General features: G+C 47.2%; 2 protein-coding genes across 5 annotated transcripts in view; one reads left to right on the top strand and one right to left on the bottom strand.

Annotated features, from left to right (window-relative positions):
- Positions 1 to 11,445, bottom strand: part of NUP133 (nucleoporin 133) — a 279,976-nt gene extending 268,531 nt beyond the window's left edge. The window contains exon 1 of the mRNA XM_044292116.1: positions 11,277 to 11,445. Within this exon, the coding sequence (XP_044148051.1) occupies positions 11,277 to 11,434 (158 nt within the window). The 5' untranslated portion in view covers positions 11,435 to 11,445. The remainder of the gene's footprint in view (positions 1 to 11,276) is intronic.
- A 212-nt stretch (positions 11,446 to 11,657) lies between these two features.
- Positions 11,658 to 25,403, top strand: part of LOC122936099 — a 50,344-nt gene continuing 36,598 nt past the window's right edge. The window contains exons 1-3 of one of the 4 annotated variants that reach the window (XM_044292120.1): positions 11,658 to 11,794; positions 17,439 to 17,909; positions 20,399 to 20,494. In XM_044292120.1, the coding sequence (XP_044148055.1) occupies positions 17,460 to 17,909; positions 20,399 to 20,494 (546 nt within the window). In that variant the 5' untranslated portion in view covers positions 11,658 to 11,794; positions 17,439 to 17,459. Of the gene's footprint in view, positions 11,795 to 11,818; positions 12,009 to 12,397; positions 12,528 to 17,438; positions 17,910 to 20,398; positions 20,495 to 25,403 lie in introns of those variants that run through there. The other 3 variants (XM_044292119.1, XM_044292118.1, XM_044292117.1) reach the window with 3 other exon arrangements.

Here is a 25,403-nt window from a genome sequence, read left to right on the forward strand (position 1 = left end):
ACACGTGGAGAGTTCCTCCTTCATGGAGGATGAAATAACCGTATCTTTCTTACAGGTTCTCCAGCTGGCCTCCCGCGGCAGGGGCCAAGGCTGGCCAGCTAGGAGCATCGAGGACCCTCGTCTTGGCTTATGCCGAGGCCTGTGGTCCTCCCCATACCTTCTGACTTCCTTCCCTCCTTGTGGACGCAGTCGAAGGTGCCGGCTTCTCAGCACGCGCGGCGCTCGGCGTCCTTTTCCTTCCGGAGGACCGAGCTCCAGCGTCCGGCAGGGGGAGCAGGTGCGACGCATGGAGCGTCTCTATGGGCGGGCCGGGCGACGCACGCCTCTCTTAGTAGGCTAGTGCGGCGCAGGCCTTCGCCGTCATGCAGGGCGCAGCTTGATGACGTCAGACGCCGGGAAATTTAAAAAGAAGACCACGGTTCCTCTCAGCACCTCTCCTGTCACACCGCGATGTCTGAGACACCTGCTCCCCGCCAGGAAGGTCCCGATCCTTCTGCCTCCAGCACAGTGAGTCCCCTTCGGGGGGGTATATATTTCAGTTCTTGTAAATCTGAATTACTGATGCTGGGTTATCTGGTTGCTTCCTTCTGCAGGGCAGCAAGGAATTAAAATCTAAAACAAAGCCCTTAAAATGCTGTGCTTGTTCCAAGCGTCTCCCCGAAAATTATAAAAAGCGACTATGCAAACCTTGCACTTCGGAGATTTGGAAAGCGGAGCAACCAGATATACTCTCGGAGATGAAGTCCTTTATTTCTGATGAGATTAAGTCCTCTTTAGCCTCCTTATCTACTCCTGCCAGCGACCCCATCCCTTCTAAGAAGCGTAAAATATCCGTTATTTCTTCCTCTGAGGGTGAAGAGGTTGAAGTGGCCTCTGCCTCATCCAGACAATTTCCTAACGAGGAACCCTTGTCGGACGGAGAGATTCTGGAGGAGGATAAAAGATACTTCTTTTCCGCTAAAGAAATGGAAGAGCTGCTCCGAGCAGTCAGGTCCACCATGGGTATTGAAGATATTCCTAAACCCCGTACGGTTCAGGATGAGATGTTTGGGGGCCTTAGAGCTAGGTCTCCTATTGTTTTCCCCATCAATGAAAATATAAAGGAGATGATATTAGAGGAATGGTCGGATCCAGAGAAGAGACTTGGCGTTCCTAAAGAATTCAGGAATAGGCTCTGCTTTGACCCGTCTGAAAGTAAAATATATAACCAGACGCCTAAGGTCGACTTGCAAGTATCCAAGGTAGCAAAAAAGACCGCCCTACCCTTTGAGGATTCCTCTCAGCTAAGTGATCCTATGGATAGAAAGGCAGATGGCCTTCTTAAGAAATCCTGGGAAGCGGCGATGTTTGGGGTAAAAACTAACATCTCCGCCACATCCGTTGCCAGAGCAATGTATATATGGCTTGGAGAACTAGACGAACATCTGAAGAACAAGACTCCAAGAGAAGAGATCAGGGAATCTCTCCCCCTTCTCCGCTCCGCCACGGCATTTTTAGCCGATGCATCGGCAGAGTCAATCAGATTTTCCGCCAAGGATGCTGCCCTTTCTAATGCTGCCCGTCGGGCTTTATGGATGAAAGCCTGGTCCGGAGACAAGGCATCCAAGGCCAAGCTTTGTTCTATCCCCTTTTCAGGGGAATTTGTCTTCGGCCCCACTCTGGATAAAATCCTAGAGGGCGCAGCAGACAAGAAGAAGGGTTTTCCAGAGGACAAAGAACCAAAGAAGAAGCCCTTTCGGCAGTACCAACCCCAGCAGAGATCCTACAGGGGGAAAGGGAAGTCTGGCCGATGGAGTTATCCAAAAGGGGGGAGAGGAAGAGGCTTTATCCTCAATCCCCAGAATAGGCAACCGAAGCAGCAATGACGCCAGGGTAGGGGGGCGACTGATGGGTTTTCTATCCTCCTGGAGTCGGGTAACTTCAAATCCCTGGGTGCTAAATATAATCTCCCAGGGCTACAGGATAGAGTTCACATCAGTCCCCCCAAAAAGATACTGCATCACATCTCAGAGCAGATCAGATCTCCCGAAAATCTGGCAGGGCGTCCAAGACCTCTTAGAGCTAGGGGTAATACGAAAGGTTCCTATACCAGAGGAAAGAAGAGGATTCTATTCCAGTCTTTTTTTAGTAAAAAAACCAGATCAATCCTTTCGCACGATAATAAACTTAAAACCCCTAAACAGGTCTATCTTATACAGGAGGTTCAGGATGGAGACCATCCCATCCACAATCCCTCTGATCCCAAAAGGAGCATTCATGTCGTCAATCGATCTGAAGGACGCTTACTACCACGTCCCCATCCATCATCTTTCCCAAAAGTATTTAAGGTTCGCTCTAAGAGGTCCAGACAGGTCTATACATCACTTCCAGTATGTCGCCCTCCCTTTTGGTATTTCCTCGGCCCCCAGGGTCTTCACAAAGATCGTAGTAGAGATGGTGGCCTGCCTTCGTCAAGAAGGAATCACAATTATACCTTATCTCGACGACTTCTTAATCCTGGGCAAGACAGAATCCGAAAACCTTTCGGCAACCCAAAGATTCTCGGAACTCTTAAGGAGCCTCGGATGGATTATAAATATAAAAAAATCCACCCTAACCCCGTCCACAAGAATAAAGTTCCTGGGCGTGGAATTAGATTCGTCTCGGCTGATGACCTTCCTCCCTCAGGACAAAGCTACTGCCCTGATAGAGAAAGTCAGAACATTCCAGAAGGCTCGCAACTGCTCCATCAGAAAGGCCATGAGTCTCCTAGGAAGCCTAACGGCCTGCATCCCCTCGGTGGCTTGGTGCCAAAGCCACACAAGAATAATCCAAAATTGGATCCTAACTATCTGGGACGGAAAACAGTTAAGCCTGGACAGGGTCTTTCGTATCCCTCAGTCTGTAAAAACAGATTTGGACTGGTGGAAAGTAAAAAGAAGGCTGCTAGGGGGCCTTCAGTGGCGGAATCATCCCGTCATTCAGGTAATTACGGACGCAAGCCTCGGAGGCTGGGGAGCAAAGATAGGAGATCATCTTCTACAGGGTACCTGGCCTGCCGAAATAAGAGACAGATCTTCCAACTACCGAGAGCTTTACGCAGTCCTGGAAGCTTTACTAAAAGGAGAGTGCCTTCTAAAAGGACAACATCTAAGAGTAATGTCAGACAACACCACAACGGTGGCCTATCTGCGTCACCAGGGGGGAACAAGATCACGGCCTCTTGGCGAGATAGCAAAAAGAATTTTCTCCTGGGCAGAAGTAAACACTTTATCTCTGTCCGCCATCCACCTAAAGGGCTGCGAAAACACAGTAGCAGACTTTCTGAGCAGAGAGACAGTAGACCCAGGAGAATGGTCTCTGAACAGGAAGATCTTCCAAAAGATCTCAGAAAGGTGGGGCTGTCCAGAGGTAGACCTATTCGCCACCAGGAAAAATGCGCAGGTAGACTGTTTCTGCTCCCTAAACCCAGGAGACAATCCATGGGCAATAGATGCTCTATCAATACATTGGAATTGGAGACTAGCCTACGCCTTTCCCCCAATACCACTGTTACCTCGGATTGTCCAGAAGCTTCTGGAGGAACCGACTACTCTCATCCTGATAGCCCCTCTATGGCCAAAGAGAAGTTGGTTCTCCACCCTAAGACAGCTATCGCTGGAGGATCCGTGGGAGATTCCCTTCCAGAGGGACATTCTAGTCCAGGGCCCTCTTCTTCACCCAGACCCAGGCATGTTCAGGCTGTCAGCCTGGATCCTGAGAGCGAGACACTAAGAAGCAGAGGACTTTCGGAAAAGGTGATATGTACTCTGAGGGCAAGTAGGAAAAAGGTGACCTCCTCCATCTACCTCAAGATCTGGAAGAAATACTGTTCCTGGTTAGGAGTTGAGCGCCCAGACACCACCTCTCCTCCCATCAACAGAATTTTGGACTTTCTACAGTGCGGCCTTGAGTTAGGCCTTAGACCTAGTACTTTGAAGGTCCAAATTTCTGCCCTAAGCTCCTTCTATGACTGTAGCCTGGCCAACCACAGATGGATCAGGAGGTTCTTCAGAGCGGTTGCTAGGTTGAGACCCTCCCTGAGATCCAGAATTCCGACCTGGGATCTTAACACCGTACTAGAGGGCTTAACAAAACCTCCTTTTGCACCTTCATCGGAGATCTCTCTAAAACACCTTTCCTTTAAGACTGCCTTTCTGATCGCCATCACCTCAGCCAGACGCATCGGGGAGATCCAGGCTTTATCATGTAGAGAGCCCTACCTCCAAATTAACAAGGATCACATCCGTTTAACTCTCGACCCAGGCTTTCTCCCCAAAGTAGTCTCTCCTTTCCATCTAGAGCAGGAGATCTTCCTACCCTCTATCCCTAGGTCCGATCAGGCAGGGTCTAGTGATAGGTTACATCTCCTGGACGTCAGGGACATAGTTATCCGTTACCTGGATTCTACCAGAGATTTTAGGGTGGACGACAATCTCCTTATTCAGTTTTCAGGGAAGAATAAAGGAAAGAAGTTAGCCAGGTCTTCCATAGCTAGATGGATCAAATCCACTATTGAATGTTGCTACAAGATCCAGAACAAACCCTGTCCTGGTAATGTTAAAGCCCATTCTACTAGGGCCACATCCTCCTCTTGGGCCGAGAAAGGAGGGGTCTCGCTGGACCAGATTTGTAAAGCCGCAACCTGGTCTAGTGCTAATACTTTCGTAAGACACTATCGTCTTAATCTTCCGGACGCAAATGAAGCTCTTTTCGGCCGGAAGGTTCTACAGGCGATATCCCCACCCATTTAGTTATCTGATATGTCTCAATGTGGGCCGTCATGGTGGATGAAATGGAAAAACCGCAATTAGACTTACCGGTAATTCCGTTTCCTTGAATCCACCATGACGGCCCATACTATTCCCCGTCCCTAAAAAAAAAAAAAAAAAAAAAACATATATATAAAATATAAAAAAAAAAAAAAAAAAGATTTTTTGGATTTAGGTTGCATATTCATGCAGGAGTTTAAGGGTATGGATCAATATCCTTTTACGTTTGTTCCACCTTTTCGGGTAATTGTGAAGCACTGAGGAGGTGGAGGGGTGGGGGGTTCTTAAACTCTCTATGTGTTCCTGCCCCTACAGAGGTCAAGGGTCAATCTCAATGTGGGCCGTCATGGTGGATTCAAGGAAACGGAATTACCGGTAAGTCTAATTGCGGTTTTTTGGCCGGAGAAAATACTGCAGTATGCTGTCTTTCTCCCCGGCCAAAAATCCTGAACACTTGCCGGAATGCCAGACCGGCATTCATTTCCATTGAAACGTATCAGTGCAAATCCAGATTTCAAATTGCCGCACTGACGGATCCGTTCTTCCGGTCCGCGCAGACCTTTAAATCTGTGACAAAAATAAATACCGGATCAGTTTTTCCAGATGACACCGGATCCGTCTGACAAATGCCATCCATTTGCATCCGGATTGCTGGACCTGCTGACAGAACTATAGTAAAAATGTATGGATGGGCACTCATATATGTAGATATAGGACACAATTTATTCATAAAACTTAGAACAAAATAAGATCACAATAAAAATATGCAGTGTAAAAGACAGTATAGTAAAAACAATACAACAGGGAAAAAAAAATAAAAATCAATAGATATACCGTCTTTGGGCTTAGGCTGATGACCCAAAATCCTGACCTTGGATTTTTAAACACAGGTCCGTTGGGTCCCGAGATTTATGAGTTTGTTTAGAGGATGAATGAAGCAGTCAGCCTCTGCTCAATTCGGCACATTCCTATAATTTCGTCGGCATATTAATCATACACCTATACTTAAAAAGTTTCCACCTATAGTGGTATAAATCGGTCCTATTTTTGGATAAGAAACATAAAATTGTGCTAAAATGCCACTGATGATCCTGTATCAGTTCAACATATGTTCTGGAATAGCGTTCCGCATATACAAAGTTTCCTTTATGTTTATTGCTTTTTACAAGATGTGACCAGTTCCTTTTATATCTATAAGATACTGTTTCATCAGAGTTGGATTACTGAGAACAAGTCCTTGGTGTATCCTTCGGGTACAGTTCGTTATTTCCCCTTATATTTTTTAAATGTAGCAGCTCACGAATCCTTACCCACTATGTGGGCTTACCTTTGCCTGTAGTTTGGTGGGGCTTGTGAATGGATGTGTACTCCGCGCTGTGTGCCGGCGTCCCGGTTGTGGAGTTAGTTGCGTCCCACGTGTCTCTCACAGCTGATTCCAAGATTCGACTTGGTGTGAGGATCACGTATCTTTCAGGCGCAGTAGATGACGTCTTGAGGTCTTTTCTAATAGAAAGGAGAAGTTCTTTTTTTTCTCTTTAAAGTGCACTTGTAGCAATAGAAGCGGGGTATTTGTCCATGGTTCTACGCCAGACACGTTCGGGGAGATGCGGTCCCCTTCCTCAGTGGCTTAGCCCGATTCTGTAGACCATTGTATTTTATACTCATTATCGGTCTTTCTCAAGATCCGTTCTGGATTATGTCCCAAAAGCTGGCCTGGATCTAGTTTTTAGATGTCATTTTATATCTTTGCGATTTACTTGCGGTTTCAATGCGGCATTTTTTTCAAAGATGCATTTTCTCTGTTGCATTTGCCATTTTAAGTCTATGATTAAATGCATTTGGAATTATTTCTTTATGATGTTTTGTTTTCATATTATTATCCTCTATATACGAAATTTGTTTCTATCTCACTATATATCATTCACACTATTTTATTAAAATCACTCCACTAAATATTACTAGTGGTTCTTGAAACATATGTGTGCAATAAATATATAAAAAAAGATCATTAAAAAAAGACATATATAGATACCAATTGCAGATTCCTACAGCTTTCATATCCGGGGTGTTTTCCCTCTACAAGTAGGTCTATTCAGAGTCATCCTTGACTAAAAACGCATCTGCGGTTTATCTGCGTTTTTTTCAGATAGATTGCGTTTTGACTTTCATTGGCATTCTTATAATATATAGGGTCTATTTTAGGCGTTTCGCATATGGAATGATGTTTGTAGTTCCATAACTTCTTTGTGACTAGACGGTGTAGAAAAGGGGAGGCCCATGTGGGGTAGAGGGAGAGTTGCAGTGCTGATAAAAACAGCCAGACATGCAACTCTGCATAGACCCCCCACACGGACCACCCAAGTTTTATATGAAAATTGGGTGTCGATGCAGAGTTGCATGTCTGGCTGTTTTTATCAGCACTGCAACTGTCCCTCTACCCCACGTGGGCCTCCCCTTTTCTACACCGTCTAGTCACAAAGAAGTTATGGAACTACAAACATCATTCCATATGCGAAACGCCTAAAATAGACCCTATATATTATAAGAATGCCAATGAAAGTCAAAACGCAATCTATCTGAAAAAAATGCAGATAAACCGCAGATCTTTTTTATATATTTATTGTACACATATGTTTCAAGTACCACTAGTAATGCCGCATTGAAACCGCAAGTAAATCGCAAGGATATAAAATGACATCTAAACACTAGATCCAGACCAGCTTTTGGAACATAATCCAGATCCAGGACGAATCTTGAGAAAGACCGATAAGGAGTATAAAATACAATGGTCTACAGAATCGGGGTAAGCCACTGAGGAAGGGGACAGCGTCTCTCCCCGAAACGCTTCTGGTGAAGGACCTTGGACAAATACCCCGCTTCTATTGATACAAGTGCACTTTAAAGAGAAAAAAAAAAAAAGAACTTCTCCTTTCTATTAAAAAAAACCTCAAGACGTCATCTACTGCGCCTGAAAGATACGTGATCCTCACACCAAGTCGAATCTTGGAATCAGCTGTGAGACACGTGGGACGCGACTAACTCTACAACCGGGACGCGGAGTACACATCCATTCGCAAGCCCCACCAAACTACAGGCAAAGGTAAGCCCACATAGTGGGTAAGGATTCATGAGGTGCTACATTTAAAAAATATAAGGGGAAATAACGAACTGTACCCGAAAGATACACCAAGGACTTGTTCTCAGTAATCCAACTTTGATGAAATTGCAACAGTATCTTATAGATATAAAAGGAACTGGTCACATCTTGTAAAAAGCAATAAACATAAAGGAAACTTTGTATATGCGGAACGCTATTCCAGAACATATGTTGAACTGATACAGGATCATCAGTGGCATTTTAGCACAATTTTATGTTTCTTATCCAAAAATAGGACCGATTATACCACTATAGGTGGAAACTTTTTAAGTATAGGTGTATGATTAATATGCCTACGAAATTATAGGAATGTGCCGAATTGAGCAGAGGCTGACTGCTTCATTCATCCTCTAAGTCTAAACAAACTCATAAATCTCGGGACCCAACGGACCTGTGTTTGAAAATCCAAGGTGAGGATTAGGGGTGCACCGAAATGAAAATTCTGGTCCGAAACCGAAACCGAAAATTCAGGATACCCCTTGACCGAAACCGAAACTGCCTTTTTGCCCAAATACTTTTAAAAGACCCCCCCACCCCATAACAGTGCCATCCACAGACCCCCCCACCTCATAACAGTGCCATCCACAGACCCCCACCCACCCCATAACAGTGCCATCCACAGACCCCCACCCACCCCATAACAGTGCCATCCACAGACCCCCCCCACCTCATAACAGTGCCATCCACAGACCCCCACCCACCCCATAACAGTGCCATCCACAGACCCCCACCCACCCCATAACAGTGCCATCCACAGACCCCCACCCACCCCATAACAGTGCCATCCACAGACCCCCACCCACCCCATAACAGTGCCATCCACAGACCCCCACCCACCCCATAACAGTGCCATCCACAGACCCCCACCCCATAACAGTGCCATCCACAGCCCCCATTGTAGAATTAATAGATTAATAGAAAATAGCGGGGAGGGACTGGGAGGAGGAGCTGGGGGCCGGTGCGTTCACTGTGCTCCGGCCCCCAGCTCCAGTAGTTATAAAATGTTGTACAATTAATAAGAAATCTATTCATTTGGCCCCCCTCTGCAGTATTACATTCAATATAGCCACTTCCTACTCACAGGGCTGTCATCTTAATGCTGGCCGGCCGGGCAGAGGAGCGGCAGCATCACAACTGACGTCATGTGCCCGGCCTACTTTCTGAATGAAGGAGGCGGCGCAGGCATGTGACGTCAGTCGTGACGCTGCCGCTCGTCTGCCCGGCCGGCCAGCACAGCCCTGTGAGTAGGATGTGGCTGTATTGAATGTAATACTGCAGAGGGGGGCCAAATTAATAGAATGCTTATTAATTGTACAACATTTTATAACTACTGGAGCTGGGGGCCGGAGCACAGTGAACGCACCGGCCCCCAGCTCCTCCTCCCAGTCCCTCCCCGCTATTTCCGGCCGATATGTAAAAATATCGGCAGAAGCAGATTAGGTGCATTCTCGGCCGATATTTTCGGCCGCCGAAATTTCGGTGCACCCCTAGTGAGGATGTTGGGTCATCAGCCTCGGCCCAATGACAGTACGGTATATCTATTGATTTTTTTCCCTATTGTATTGTTTTTACTATACTGTCTTTTACACTGCATATTTTTATTGTGATCTTATTTTATTGTAAGTTTTATGAATAAATTGTGTCCTATATACATATACGAGTGCTCATCCATACATTTTTACTATATCCCTATCCATTTTGAGGGGTGTTCTCAAATTTTGGTTGGTGCACCTACCTTGGGGGAATAGAGGTGAGCGGATCTCTCTACTTTTATTTCTGCTGACAGAACTGCCTGCCGGAATCCTCTGCCGCAAGTGTGAAAGCACCCTTAACTTAGTCTTGTGGCTTCTATTATGAATGGAAGCCATAACACTGTGCCGAACCCGCACAACAGGCACCAGTGATGTCTGATGCACCCCACTTAGGCCATCACACGTCCGTTTTAAGACCAATGATAGTCTATGGGGTTATTCACATAGCAGTTTATTTGACTGTCTGAAAAAGGGACGTCGATAAATAGAACATGCGCTATCTTGGGTCCATTTTTAACGTCCGTTTCCACTAGCGTTTTTTTCTTTTCCGGCATAGCGTTCCGTCCTAGGGGCTCTATACTGGAAAATAACTGATCAGTTTTATCCCCATGGAGAGCAATCCGTCCATGATGCATCAGTTCAGTCTTTTTGACTGATCAGGACAGAGATAAAACTGTAGCATGCTACGGTTCTATCTCCAGCCAAAAAACTGAACACATGCCTGAATGCCGCATTTTTTTCCATAGGATTGTATTAGTGCCGGATCCGGATCAGTCCTTCCGATCTGCACATGTACAGACCTTTAAAAATTTGAAAAAAAATGAAAAAATAGAAATGGATCCATTTGTCTGTATGACAAACGGACAGGCAGATCCGTTCTTGCAATGCATTTGTGAGACAGATCCGTCTACAAATGCTGTCCGTTTGCATGCAGATTGCCGGATCCAGCAGACAGTTCCAGTGACGGAACTGCTTACCAGATCACTCTGCCACAAGTGTGAAAGTAGCCTTAGGGTACTTTCACACTTGCGGCAGGACGGATCCGTCCTTCCGCTGTTTCGCCGCGCTGCCACTCTGTCCACATTGACTATAATGGGGACGGGGCGGAGCTCCGGCGCATTACGGCAGTTCACGGTCAGAGACCGCCGGACTAAAAAGTCGGACATGCAGGACTTTCAGTCCGGCGGCCTTTCGCCGTGCACCGCGCCGGAGCGCCGCCCCCATTATAGTCAATGGGGACGGAGCGGCGGCACAGTGAAACAGCAGAAGGACGGATCCGACAGGGTGACCAGCCTGCCGAATCCGTCCTGCCGCAAGTGTGAAAGTACCCTTAGAAAGGACAACCGTGAAAAAAAAAACATCCATTAAAAATGTCCGGTTTTAATGGACATTTTTTTCCCACTGTCCTGTGCATGTGGCTTAAGGGTGACTTGAAACGCGGTGACAAAGACCGTCCTGGCCCTGTGATCCAAAGTGGGAATAACATTCGGCTGTGGAAATGTCTTGCAGCTTTTCCACAGCAGAGTGTCTCCATTAATTTCAATGGGGGATGTAATCTGCAACAAGATCGGCACCTGCAGTGCGTGAGGACACCCTTACTTTTTATGGGGTGCAGAGTTTTGATAAAGTAAACAGCGCTGTTATTTTTTTCAGTCAAATGTGAAGGAATCTGCAACCCCGGCTCCCGACCAGCGCCAGAAGTCTGCTAGACAGGCAGTGAAGGATGAGAAGGGCAGCCATTGCCGGCGGTTCCCCCCATGACTATGGCTACGCACTCTATACCCAGCTCGCACTCACCGCACGCCACCGATGGTGACCCTACGCCCAGAGGGGGAAAACACTGTAGAGGGCGAAGAGCTGCCGGGGGGCCCTAGACTCTTCCTTCCAGCGGGGCCACGAACTCCGAGGGGTCGCCGGGCTGTGGTCACAGCCTGAGCACGGGGAGAAGGGAACATGATGAATCCTCGGTCTTGTCAACGCTCCCGCCACAGTGTAGAGAAGATATCGCGCGTGTAAGGGGAGATGACACAGGCGGCCGCTTCTAGTGACGTGAGAGGAAGGAAGGCGGCCACTCAGGGTGCATGTGCGCTGTGAGCGAGGGCTGTTCCCTCAGACTGAGAGGCGCGGGCACTGACTACATCGTTTATTAGGTGCCCACGTCCATGCGGACACTGGGCAGCAGATATCGCTACGAGGAACGTTTCTGAGAGATGCGCCCGAGCCACCCCTTCAGTCATGACCCGGAGAACCCGTGACTGCCGGGGGCGGGGTTACATGGCTGAGTGGCTAGTTGTGAAAAGGATCACCAGTACGAGGTATGAGGGAAAACAAAATGGAGCAAAAGCTTAGAAGATAGGGGTGATGCTGGCATTGGAATCCCGGGGTGCGGGCAGGGTCTGTGGAAGCAGCGGACGGGAGGCTTCTCCCTACGGCGAAGTTTGCTGGGGAAGTTTGGCAGGCATATGTGTGCGTTATGTTGTCCCCGCTTCATCCTGCACGACACGGGGGCAGAGCCGGCGTCCCCTGAGGGTAGGCTTATTATTTCACCTAGCTTTTCCCGGAGCCTCATGAAGTAAGCTGGCACCTCGGTGCCATAGCCCGCACTGGGCTCCCAGGGATAAGGCCATGGGAACCATCAGCAGCTGCCTCATGCCCTCTGTCCTGCTGTCACTGGGGTGTTTGTGGAGCGGGTGGGGTACATGGTTGAGGCCCATGCCCCCAAAATCCTCCCCCCTTTATTCCTTTCCCCCATTACTAGAATTGACTATTTTCACCCGCAATACAATAGGATAAGAATAGGACACCTATCATTTGCGCACACGGGACATCTATGTTCGGTCCCTTTTTTTCTGTGCGCTGCGTACAAATAAGCGTTCATAAGTTTCCAACCTTCTGGCAACTGTGTTTTTCTTTTCCAGTACCAAGTGAAAGCATCCTGTGTGAATCGGGCCTTATGGGGGAAGGGAGGGCCTGTAGGCATACCGCTCACCTCAGGAAGGACCTGATCCATATCCTCGGCCTCCCATCTCTGCAGCAGTCCGATCAATTGTAAGGCTGATGCGGAGACGAATGCTCCATGAAATGTGTGTGCATCTATGGAGAGCCTGGCTAGGGTCACGTTCTGCATGTTTCGCACAGTCTTTCTGCCTGTATTGCCAATAGCATCCCATCATTAACGAGATCTGATTACAGAGGGAGATGCTGCCATACTTTTTCATGTATGAATCTCTAGTGGCATGAGAACGTATCCTCCCTAGTTGCAAGATCCAAACATTTTTGTATATTGTGTGCGAATCATGTACGGTCCGGACGGTGTACTGTGCTCCTGTTTAAAGGGATATTTTATGTTTCATGAGTATACAAATACACATGAAACATAATATATAAAATATAATACAAAAGTTTATTAAACATATATTAAGGTGAAAACGAACAATGGGGAAAGATGACAAAACCCACCCAAACCTCTGTCTACAAAGACGGGCCGGAGGCTCCCAGTAAAAAAGTACCCACCAAATATAAATCACAGTATCATAACAAATATGACATACACCAAAAGCTTAAATCTGATACTGTCGGGATGGCAAGACACAATGGTGTCTAGCTGCTAACCAATTGTGAGCATCTAAACCCTGAGAACCTCAAGGAAAAATAGTGCAATTCAAAACTGGCAAAAAAAAATAAAATATAGAGCCAGTATGCCAGGGCAAAGCCCTGAACACAGATGGATAGCAGTAATAAGAGACAAATAGTCATACTCAGTTACCCGTGGTGGATACAAAGACCGCAGCCCCGACACACGGCTGCTACCTCGGGGCGCTTTTCGCCAACCCACTGGCTTCATCAGGAGGCTACGGTACACTAGTACTTGTTGGGGTATAAATATCTAAACTGCACCTGTGGTCAATAAGGTCGCTTACCCAGTATGATTAGGCGGCCATCATCATGAAAGCGCGCCGCTCGTCACCTGACAGATTCAGGTAACACCTTTGGACCTGCACCTATGTCGAGAATGGAGGTGCCTTGACCCCCTTGGTGATGTAGCCACTTCATTCAGAGAGAGTATGGAAATAGCATATTAAAGGGGTTATCTAACCCCAAAATGCCCGATCCCCTCATACAGGTTATACTTGCCCCACTCCCTGGCAACTGTGTCGCCCGCATGGCCGTCTCTGCATCTCCCCGTAACACAGATCAAAACATACCCGGGGGGTCAGCCAATAGCAGGCTGCAATGGGGACGAGCCCCCCTAGTGTCACCCACAATGCTCGTTCCCGTGCCGGCCTGCTATTGGCTTAGCGTTGATTCACACAAGTCCACCCCACACAGATGTTTTGATCCATGCCACACTGGCCGTTTGTTCATCAGAAGCTACGCAGGGTATGTATAACCAGTATGAGGGGCCGGGCATTTTAAGTGGCAATATAGGGGTTGAATAACCCTTTAAAGGGAACCTGTCACCTCAAAAAAAATGCATATAAAACCGCCAGCATTACCTCATAGTAGCCCCCAGTCTGTTAATAATCATATGTTTGATCCGGTAGTCTGATGCTCCATAGATTCAAAAAACGATGTTTTAAGCGCCATCAGCGCTATCTTGCCATTCAACTTGAAGTCAAGGGGGAAGCGTCTTTCTTGCTTCAAGTCAAGGTAGGCACGCCCCCTAACTGTCCCCTCTCTTGTTAGATTGACAGCCTGCAGTGCGGCCAGGATCGAATAAGTCTCGCGCATGCGCAGTGTGCTCCTTGGTAAGGTGTGTTTCTGTCGCTGGCTGCTGCTGGTAGCCGGGTTCCAGCGGCGCATGCGCGAGACTTATGCGATCTTGGCCGCACTGCAGGCTGTTAATCTAACAAGAGAGGGGACGGTTAGGGGGCGTGCTTACCTTGACTTGAAGCAAGAAAGACGCTTCCCCCTTGACTTCAAGTTGAATGGCAAGATAGCGCTGATGGCGCTTAAAACATCGTTTTTTGAATCTATGGAGCATCAGACTACCGAATCAAACATATGATTGTTAACAGACTAGGCTATTATGAGGTAATGCTGGCTGTTTTTTATGCGTTTTTGAGGTGACAGGTTCCCATTAATCTTAATGTAGTGCCATTCTGTGTCCCCATATATAAAAAGCAGGTGTGCTGCTGCAGGGAAAGATACATGGGTGCTCAGTTATCACATAGCCACCTTTTAAAGCTTGGATGAGCATGGCCTGCTATTAATGTCATCAGTATCATCTCATTGTACGACTAGAACAAAAAAAAAAAAGAATTTTGTCCTGACTGCGACTTTTGTCTGATAACTGCAATGAATACATGTGCAACAGAGGGATTTACATATGACGCTACTTTATAGAGTCTTAGGCCCCTTTCACACGGGCGAGTATTCCGCGCGGGTGCGATGCGTGAGTTGAACGCATTGCACCCGCACTGAATCCTGACCCATTCATTTCTATGGGGCTGTTCACATGAGCGGTGATTTTCACGCATCACTTGTGCGTTGCGTGAATATCGCAGCATGTTCTATATTCTGCGTTTTTCGCGTAACGCAGGCCCCATAGAAATGAATGGGGTTGCGTGAAAATCGCAAGCATCCGCAAGCAAGTGCGGTTGCGGTGCGATTTTCACGCATGGGTTCTAGGTGACAGTCTATTCACTGTATCATTTTCCCTTATAACATGGTTATAAGGAAAAATAATAGCATTCTGAATACAGAATGCTTAGTATAATAGTGCTGGAAGGGATAAAAAAATAAAAAAGTTAACTGTGGGCTAAAGGACTTGTGGTGATGTCAGATCACATGCTCCATCACCATGGTGATGGACCATGTGATTGGAGCATGTGATCTGACATCACCACAGGTCATTTAGCCCACAGCTAAAGAAGAGACCGACCGGGAACTACGCGATCAAGAGGATAAGGTGATTTAACTTTTTTATTTTTTTTAACCCTTCCAGCACTATTATACTAAGCATTCTGTATTCAGAATGTATTATTTTCCCTTATAACATGGTTATAAGGGAAAATAATAGCAATCTTCAGAACATCAAGCCCGAACTTCTGTGAAGAAGTTCAGGTTTGGGTACCAAACATGCACGATTTTACTCACGCGAGTGCAGAACGCATGACAATGTTTTGCACTCGCGCAGAAAAATCGCACATTTTCCCGCAACGAACACGCCTCTTATCCGGGCCAAAAATATGACGCCCGTGTGAAAGAGGCCTTATATTACCTGTCACAGGGTAGTTGATAAAGATCACTGGGGGCCAACAACAGTCAGTTCATCACTCTATTGGTCTGACGGAGTGCTACGTCTGGGGTCATGGGGGGAAACCCAGCAGTCGGACCTCCCTATTCCCTTGCATTCTGTTATTTATCACGGATGTATAGGTGATAAATCATTTTTGTGTGATAAAGCCTTTAAAGATAAATGTCTGATTGTTGGGGTTGGACTGCTGGGGCCCCCACTAATCAGAAGAACGGTGGGACCATGTTTCCCTGTTTGAATTGAGTGGCAGTCATACATGTGTCTTCTGCTCTATTCAACCCTATGGAACTGTCAGAGAACCAGGTGATGTACTTGGCTATCTCTGGACGTCCCATATTGTTCAATATGCGTGTGTTTGTCATTGAACATCCCCTTGAAGGGTATGGCAACACCGTTTTGATTTAAAGGGTTTGTTTACCTCTTTCTCACTGATGATCTATCCTTTGGATCGGTGGGGGTCCACGACGCTCAGCTGTTTGAGAAGGCCCCGGGGCACCTGTGAGCACCACTGCTTTCTCACGGTTTATCATGCACAGTACTGTACATTATATAATGGCTATGCATGGTATCATGCTCAGCCCAATTCACTTCAATGGGTCTAAGCTTCTCTTAGGCCACGTGATCAATGACCGTATCATCACCGGCCTGAGAGTAGGCTGCGGCGCTACTGTCTTCTCAAACAGGACCCCCACCAATCAGTAAGAAAAAAGGTAAAGAACCCCTTTAACCTCCTAACTGTTTTGCAGGAGTCTAGCTCGGGCAGTGGAAAAAGTAGCTAACTGGAGGTGGGAGGGCTGTTTTAGATGCTGCTATCTCCTGAATGGTACCAGCTAGAAACATGCAACTGGTCTTGTTTGAAAGTTGACATTCCATACCAAAATGACAGCTAACGTCCAAGCAACAGAGGAAAAATCACTGTTAGAAATTGAGTTGGGAATAATCATGGGAAAAACCTGCTTTTAGTTTCACTTTCAGCTGCATTCACAGCATCCCGATTTCTATCAGTGATATCTTCCCCTGTACTGAACATATTGATGTCATTCTGTTATTGTCTGAAAGCTTGGAATGTCAGCTTTCAAACAAGACCAGCATGTTTCTAGCCTCTACCATTCAGGAGATAGCAGCATCTAAAGCAGCCCTCCCCACTCCAGTTAGCTACTTTTTCCCACTGCCTGAGCTGGACAGTTAGGTGGTTAAATTCAGCTTTGGATTTGTCTCAGATTTCACCCTTTGCTCTGCAAAGCCTGAAATTCATGGTGTATATCTGCAGCGTAAATTGACTTGCTGCAGATGTTTTTGTAGAATCTGGATATCTTTATGATTTCTAAAAATGTCATCCTCTTTGCTGGTACTGTAAAACGCAGCAGATTTTCCAAGTACAAGCCCATGGTGGCAAATCTCTGGCATATCTGTCCCATCTTAATGTACCCTAAAGTACTGTGTAGTTCTCGTGTAATGGACAGAATGACACTTCAACTAGAAAAGACATTGAATAACACGTTGCTTGTGCTTTTATTTTTCAAGAGCATTGCTCTCATTGGTGGAACAATGACAACTAACAATAAAAGGTAGTTAATATAATGTTAGGGAATTACTATACAATCATTTTGGTAACTTTGGGCTTTGTTCATGCTCCAGAGCCGTACACGAATGTCTCTTACAGTGGTGATAAAGTGTTTGTATCATTTGTTTTAATACAGGTGATTATTGCAAAGAAGAAAATGTCGACGGAGTGCCTAATGAATCCAGATTTCCTAATCGAATTCATTGAAATGTACCGGTCTCTTCCATGCTTATGGAAAGTGAAGTCCTCTGATTATTCCAACAGACAGAAAAAGACAGAAGCCTATGAAAAACTACTCGGTCTTTGTAAGTCAGTTTGTCCCTCAGCGACCATAGAACTTGTTAAACATAAGATTGCCAATTTGCGAACAGTGTTCAAAAAGGAATTAAAGAAAGTAGAGTCGTCAATTCAGTCTGGCGCCTCTGGTGATGAAGTGTATATACCACGGCTCTGGTACTTTGATCTTCTGAAATTTACTATAGATCAAGACACACAACCACAACCTCCACCTGTATACCACTATCCTGAAGCTTACGATGTACGACAGGAGGAAGAAAACACAGATGACAGCCTGGAAAGTGCTGGGGAATGTACAAACTTCTCCCAGGTGAATATCTGTTTTTATCATTTGTCTTTTTTCAGTTTTGTACTCTTCTACACCCCCCTTCCGCCCCGCACTCTCACTGGAGTTCATGTGATGTGTGGGTGTGGCTGGGCAGCCAATACAGAAATAACTAAGCTATTTAAGTTGTTAAAGGGGTTGTCCAAGTTATTTATTTGTTCTTTGTATGTTTCAATTCACTTACTTCATCTACAGGGGCCCTATTCTCTCTAGTTAGCGGATCGTCATATGACCTGTGATGTCAGCTTCTTCCCCTGCTCTGATGAGGTTTAGTGTACAAGCCTGAGGGAGCAGGTCTGCCTCTGGGCACTGCACTGTGAAGGCTGTGCTGGTTGGAGCAACAAGCCACGCCCCCTGCACTGCCCTGTGTCTCCCCTCTCCCTGGGTTCTTCAGCAAAGTTTAACCCCTTCTGCCATCAGCAGCACAGACTCAGGGTTGGAGGCTCTGCCTCAGGTACTGAGCAGCTACAGAGTTTCCTCTTCTCTAGGCAGTGAAGAGACAAATGCTGTGGACAAGATCTTCCCTCCCTCCTCACCCGGCAAACACAGAGCTGACAAAAACTGGAGGAGCTCTCTTCTCTGTACTCTTCTGCTGGCTATGAGGATACATTCTGCTGTCTGCAGAACATTGCACAAGAACAGGTAGGGGGAAGACCCTGTCTGTATCAGCAATGTCATTGTACTGTACAGCTGGAACTTGTGGTCCCACATGTACAACATGAGTATGCCCGCAGTCAGACTACAGACAGGGCAGCACTTTTATTTACTCCCTTTGCAGAGCAGGGGGAGGGGAAAGGCAGTCTTTGTTGACACCCTCAAATATTAATGAGGAAAACCTCAGACAACTCCTTTAATATTCACCAGTAATATCTCTACACTGCCCCCACTAAGGTTTGTTTCAAGAGCTCACACTCTTAGGCCGAATGCACACGGCCGTTTTTCACAGCCCTGAGCGGTCCGTGGAACCGCGGCCTGGATTCCTGCTGAGAGCAGGAGCGCACGGCGTCATTGGTTGCTATGGCGCCGTGCGCTCCCTGCTGCCGCCGCCGCAATACAGTAATACACTGGTATGATCTATACCAGTGTATTACTGTACTGTGGCGGCAGCAGGGAGCGCACGGCATCATAGCAACCAATGACGCTGTGCGCTCCTGCTCTCAGCAGGAATCCAGGCCGCTATGTGCATTCGGCCTAACAGGAAGCCTTGGATGACTCCCTAGTATCTCTATAAACCCATATTGTATAGGCTCTGTCACTACTTCGATGAGCCCCCAAGAAATGACACCTAGCCCTCGTTTTTCATACTTTATGAACTATAGAGCACTGGCAAAGTATCCCAAAGATAATCACTAACAAGTTTTCATAGGAGCGCTCATTAGCTCTTATCTGGCAGTGTAAATTTACCGTTGATTACCCGATGAACAGGCAAAACGCGCATCCAATCATTTGTGCTAGGGTTCTTTCGGGTATCGAATTTTCAATACCAAATCGATACTTTTGCCTGGTATCGACTTCGATACCAGGATTTGCCTTATTTCGATACTAGACTTCGCTATTGCGCAGTCTAGTATCAGAGAACAATGAGCGCACTGCTCTCAGCGTGCTCCGTGTTCTCCTCAGCAGCACAGGGGGAGAAGGAAGCAGTCTCTCCCTCCCCCCTGTGCCACTGCTGCCACTGCCACCAATGAGGAGAGAGGGGCAGACGCACTGCTCCACCAATGAAGGTAAATGTTTAATACAAATCCTGGAGGCGGGAGCTGCATTTAGCGGCAGTTAACCCCTCAGGTGCTGCACCCGCCTCCTGTATTAAATGTTAATTATATTATCATTGGTGGCGCAGTGCACTGTGTAAACATGATCTGCTGCCTGCAAACAATGAGTCCGTATGGGGACGAGCGATGGCATTAGCAATCACTAATCCCCATACTCAGCACTCTCCTCCACTGACAAGCAGCCGATTGTCGGGAAGGAACACTTCCTTACTGAGAATCTGCTGCTTTCTTTTCTCTTTCTATATCCATCTGCCCCATAGCTAGATTCTTGAGTTTTATGAATCCTGCCCTGTGTTATCTCAAGTTGCTGAGGTGTGACTAGCTAGAAGACAACTTCAAAGGCCCTAGATGACCAGACACAGATCTGCACACACAAACATATATACAAGGCTCGCCACAGAAGAGCTGGACCCAAGCTAATATCAATATTTGCAACACCCTCAGTGGTCTGTAGAATTAAGGGTCCGTGGCACTGACAAAGGCATTTTGCCTCTTTGGTTTCTTTAAAAAAAAAATACTTGAAACTCAATCATTTTAAATCGCTGAAAAAAGTATAATTGTGTGTGAAGGAAACTAAAATACAAATTTAACCCAAAACCCAAAAACAGACATATATTAGTAAAGCAGAAATTGCAGCAATAGCCAAAGTTTGGTAACTGAGTACATTTTAAGTTGCAGTCACTGATGTTTTTTGCTTCATAGGTAAAAATCGCAGCAGTATATTTGCTACTCAAAAAAATAACTTGTCAGCATGTTCAAGCAGTAACACCAGCAATTTACAGAGCAACAAATGCAAAGGTAATGACCAAAGTTTTGACTTTGGTTCCAACTTCAAGTTTGCATTTGTTATATGTGACCATTTTTAGATTTTCACTACAATGCAGCCCACTGTTCTAAAAGAGGTATAGCGTGTCATAATAGAACACATTTAAATACATTTTTATACTACAGGCAAGCTTTTCTGTCCCCTTCACAGTAAAATCTGTCAAAAGAGCTGCTCTGATGGCTCAGTCTGTAACACTTATCTCTTTATCTTATAAACACTCAGCTAAATTCGCATTAGTTTCATAAGAAATCAGCTTCAAGGGAGTATGTCACCTTGATGTTTACCTATTTAAAGGGGTTATCCAATTTCTCAAACAGCCCCCCCCCCCCCCAATGTGCCGGGCCCCTCACAGGTAATATACTTATCCCTCTCCCGGCGCCACTCCTGGTCCCCATACCGCCGCAGCTACTTCTCCCTGTGCACATAGCGTCACCCGTGATGCTAGGGAGGCTTGTCCACATCCCCGCCTGCCATTGGCTGCTCCCCCTTCCCCCCCCCCCAGCAGTGGCGCCGGGAGCGGGGAAAATCTATTACTTGTGAGGGGCCCGGCACATGGGGGGATGTTTGAGAAATTGGATAACCCCTTTAACACCATAAGGACCTAGGGCGATAATGCTCGTCCTAAATTGGCACACCAAGACAAGCATTCTCATCGTGCGGTCCTTCCCCTGCCCCACACGCGGTGTCTTTATAAGCAGCAGGGGCCTGGCTGATAAAATCTTTCTTTAGCTCCAGATTTTTTATTTCCACAAGAGGCAACAGGAAAAAAAAGCACTCCACAATTTGTTATCCATTTTTTCCTGAATACGACAACATCTAGGGCTGGGCCGATAATCGAGAAAAAACACGGAACCGACCATCAGTCTGATTAATCAGCGGCACTTTGCCAATGTCAGTTTTTTTTCGGTTCAATGAGGAGCGTCCCTCCTCCTTGCGACGCGCCAGTCACTGCCACCAATGAAAAAGCCTAGTGCCCAATGGGGAAGTTTCAGGGAGGGGCCAGAATAGGAGGGTAGGCGAGAGGGGAAACTCACCGCGTCCTTGCGGTGCTGAATGCGGATAAGATAATGGAACTTTGATGATATTTCCATGTGACCAATAACATCCACTTGTTACTGGGGCCCGTGCTCAATGGTACGTTAATGTATGAGCATCCAGGAAGATCTTGCTGCAGGAGATTTCCAGTTTTACAAGTATGTTCTTTATGCTGTGTGCCTGTATTAAAGTGAGGCATGTGGTTTCATTATATTAGTACCTTTAGTGTGCCTTATATTAATAGCAAAGTGACCCCATCATTAGGAAGGCAATCATGCCGATTATATGAAGATATGTCCTTATTAAATGGGCAACATGGGGTTAATGATGGTGTCACTATTACTATGAGGCACATGGAGGTTTGACATTAATAACACCATGTGCCTCCCAATAACCCTTTAATGCATAATGCCGTACATGTATGGCATTATGCATAAGGGAATTGTATGGAGCGGGCTGCTGCACTGAGCCCGCTCCACACGTGGCAGTTGCTAGCTGTATAGTACAGCAGGCCCGCGGCCACAATGACGAGGAATGGCAATCACGCCAAATCCTATCATTTAACCCCTAGTTTCCACATTCAACAGCGTTCGTGGCATCTGGTAACCTCAAGGCACAGCTAACAGAACTCCATTCACCTTAATACATCTCTATTAGCCCCTAAGGAGGTTAAAAGTTAAGTAAAAAAAAAAAAAAAAAACATAAATGTTAAACGTTTATTTCTCGTTAATGGCATTGGGGAACACAGTACCATGGGTATATGCCCAGCTACCACTAGGAGGCACTAGACATAAAAGAGGGTTGGCTCTGCCCTGGTGGGCTATACCCTCTCCACAGCACTAAGCTATTCAGTGATAGTCTATTTTCCATAGGAGGCAGACATGACCTGCTCTTTTTTCGCAGGTCTTGCTGCTTTTTATTATTTTATTTTTATTATTTTTTCTTTCTTCTGCAGGTCTCGACCTGCCGCAGGATGGGGCTCCATCATGGATTTCCACTTTAGTTGCACCCCCTGCAGGCGTGTACTCGGGTACCTCTCCGGTCACCCAGTCCCCATTGACTGCATCCGCAGTGGCATGCCGTCATTCCCACGGTCTCCATGTTGAGTCTGCCGATGGGGAGACCCTGCAGCGCACGAAGACATCGGATGGTAAGTATTTCCCCTGCGTCCCTGTACCAGAGTTAGTGGGGGTCCCGGGTGAGGTCCCCTGCATGGCCAGGGGGTGGGATCCACCTTGTTGGGGGTTTGGGGTGCTATTGCCCCTTCTCCCCTAGGCGGGGCGGAATTTCTCTCTGCTTTTGTTCCCTCCCCCCCCGTCCACTCCCCGGCCTCCCATCTACTTTAGTCCCTGGCTTTTTCCGGGACTAGGCCGCGTCTTTCTTTCTCTGTCCCGTCCCCGGGCCCCCTGGTGCTCCATTTAGTCCGAGCCGCCCCTTTCTGGGCGTCACTTACCCCCCCCCCCCACCCTCCTCACCCAATTTCTACTCTTGAAGGGGGGTTCCCGCGATCCGCTCGCCGATGGCGCTGCATTCCCAGCCGCCTTGTAAATCGAGGCTCCGGCTATTGAGCCTGCACTCGTCCCGCCCCCTCTTGGTTTCCCGGGCTTCTTCCGTAGCCATCTTCTCCATCCTATAATGGATAAGCGCGGGCCTTTAGCCGGGGTGGGGTGGGTGGGGGGGCAGATCCTTCTCTCTCCTGGGAGAAGAAGCCTCCATCTTGCCGGCAGCTCTCCTGGTCACCTCTGCAGCTGCTGCACCACCTCGCCTGTTGCGCTAAAGGGTTGCCACGCGGTGAGCCTGTCCCTATTTGTGCGCAGTAGCTCCCATGCCCTCTCATGACGCCTTAACCTACTTCTTGTCGGTCTCTCCTGACTGGGCCTCTTCCCTGTCCCAAGCCACAGGGAATCCTGTCCGACTCTCCCAATCTATGGCTGCTCCGACTGCCTGCCCAAAATTGTGGCAACCTCTGCCCTCCCAGTGACCCTTCCGCTTATAGGGTACTCTCTGCTAGGTCCCGCAGACGACCTCTTGTTGTCACAACCATGTCCCGCTCCTCCTCGGCATCCTCGGGTCTCTCCCAGGACAGGCCTCAGGCTGGTGACAAGTCCTACTCTGCCATTCTATCCGCTGCCTCGTGTGACACCTCTACTCCGATTCTCTCTCGGAAACAGAGCATCAGGCGGTCTTCCACCATACAGATTCTCACTGGGTGACTAAAGACAAATGTCCACCAGGGTTGGTATCTCCTCTAGTGGACTTTCAGAGTCCTGGTTCACCAGAGTGAGTGCCTGTAGCCATTACAGTATACTATGCAGCCGTATCTGAACACATAGGTAGAGTACCTGTACCAGATCCTGTAGTTATTACACCTGTTTGGTTCTATGAGCTTAATCTCCAGGGGCTGTTGCCATTACACTTGTTCTAATGTGCAACAAGCAGCCACATTGCTCCCTTCATAGGTAGAGTACCTGTACACTTGTTCTAATGTGCAACAAGCAGCCACATTGCTCCCTTCATAGGTAGAGTACCTGTACCATCTTCAGATGCTGTAGTCATTACACCTGTCTGGTTCTCTGGTGCTCCATCTCCAGAGGCTGTAGATTTCTTGTGCCTGGTTCTAGTGTGCACCAAGCAGTCACATTGCTCCATTTAGAGGTAGAGTACCTGTACCATCTCCAGATTTGCTGTAGCCATTACACCTCTCTGGTTCTAATATGCACCATGCATCCCTATTTCTCCCTTACCAGGCGAGGTATAGAGGACATCTTCTAATGCGGTAGCCATTGCACTTCTAGTGCGCACCATGTAGGCATCGCTCCCCTCTCAAGTGGAGTTCCTGTGCCATCTCCAGATGCTGTGCCCTTTACACCAGTCTGGTTTTAAGTCTGCACTACACAGCCGTTATTCTCCCTTATTAGGTAGAGTACCTGTACAGCCTCCATATACTGTAGCATTTCCAAATGCTGTAGCTCTGTTCCACTCTCATTATAATGAGCACCATGCAGCCACATTACTCCTATTATAGGCGGAGCATTTGCAGTATCTCCAAGAGCTATGCTCTATTGGTACAATCTGCGGCCCATACGGCTCCTGCATTACTGGGCGTAATCATGTGGCCCCCCATTAACATGGAGTGATGTTTCCATCTCCTGATGCTGTATTCATCACCCTTTTCTGTTTCTAGCATACATGGCATACCTGGTAATCCATATGTCTCCATTCTTCCTGGGCGGAGTAGAGTTGCTTTGTTTCAGTATATTGCTGGCCTGTTCAGATCTGCAGTTCCTCCTGAACCAGGCTCTCTAGTCTTCTCTTTGCCTCTGTACTAGGAATGATTTTTACTTAATTGCCCACTTTTTAACAAGACTTCCCAGTCCTATTATGCACTAGACAACTGCTCTCCCTCCGTGGGCAGGTTGTTGGCTGGCATGCTAGGATTGTTCTTTGTCAACCCTGTAAAGTACTACTGCATGCTGCACTGTGGTTTTGGGTCATCTCTGGTTTTGGGTCATCCACCATACAGAATCCTTCTTGGTGGTCAATGACATGCGTCTTCGCTGGATGTCCTCTCTGATCTGGCTGTGACAGGACTAGTGAGTGCCACACACCTGCCGGTGAGTGGACTTTTCCGCTGCTTGCTCTGGTATTGGACAATGTCCCTTACCTCTTCCATGGTCCGGGTGTTCTTGGTACTCTCTTATGTTCTCTGATTAGTTGTGCTACATGACAGAAGAGCCTTTCCCTTGGGCCTAGCCGTTGTCTGCACCTGTCAGTTCCTTCCCCCTTCCCTGGGGGTGCTCTGCTGGTAGCTGGTTTCTACATGTTAGTGTAGTCTCTCCCGGCTTC

The sequence above is a fragment of the Bufo gargarizans genome, chromosome 4 (assembly GCF_014858855.1).
Source record: "Bufo gargarizans isolate SCDJY-AF-19 chromosome 4, ASM1485885v1, whole genome shotgun sequence".
NCBI lineage: Eukaryota > Metazoa > Chordata > Amphibia > Anura > Bufonidae > Bufo > Bufo gargarizans.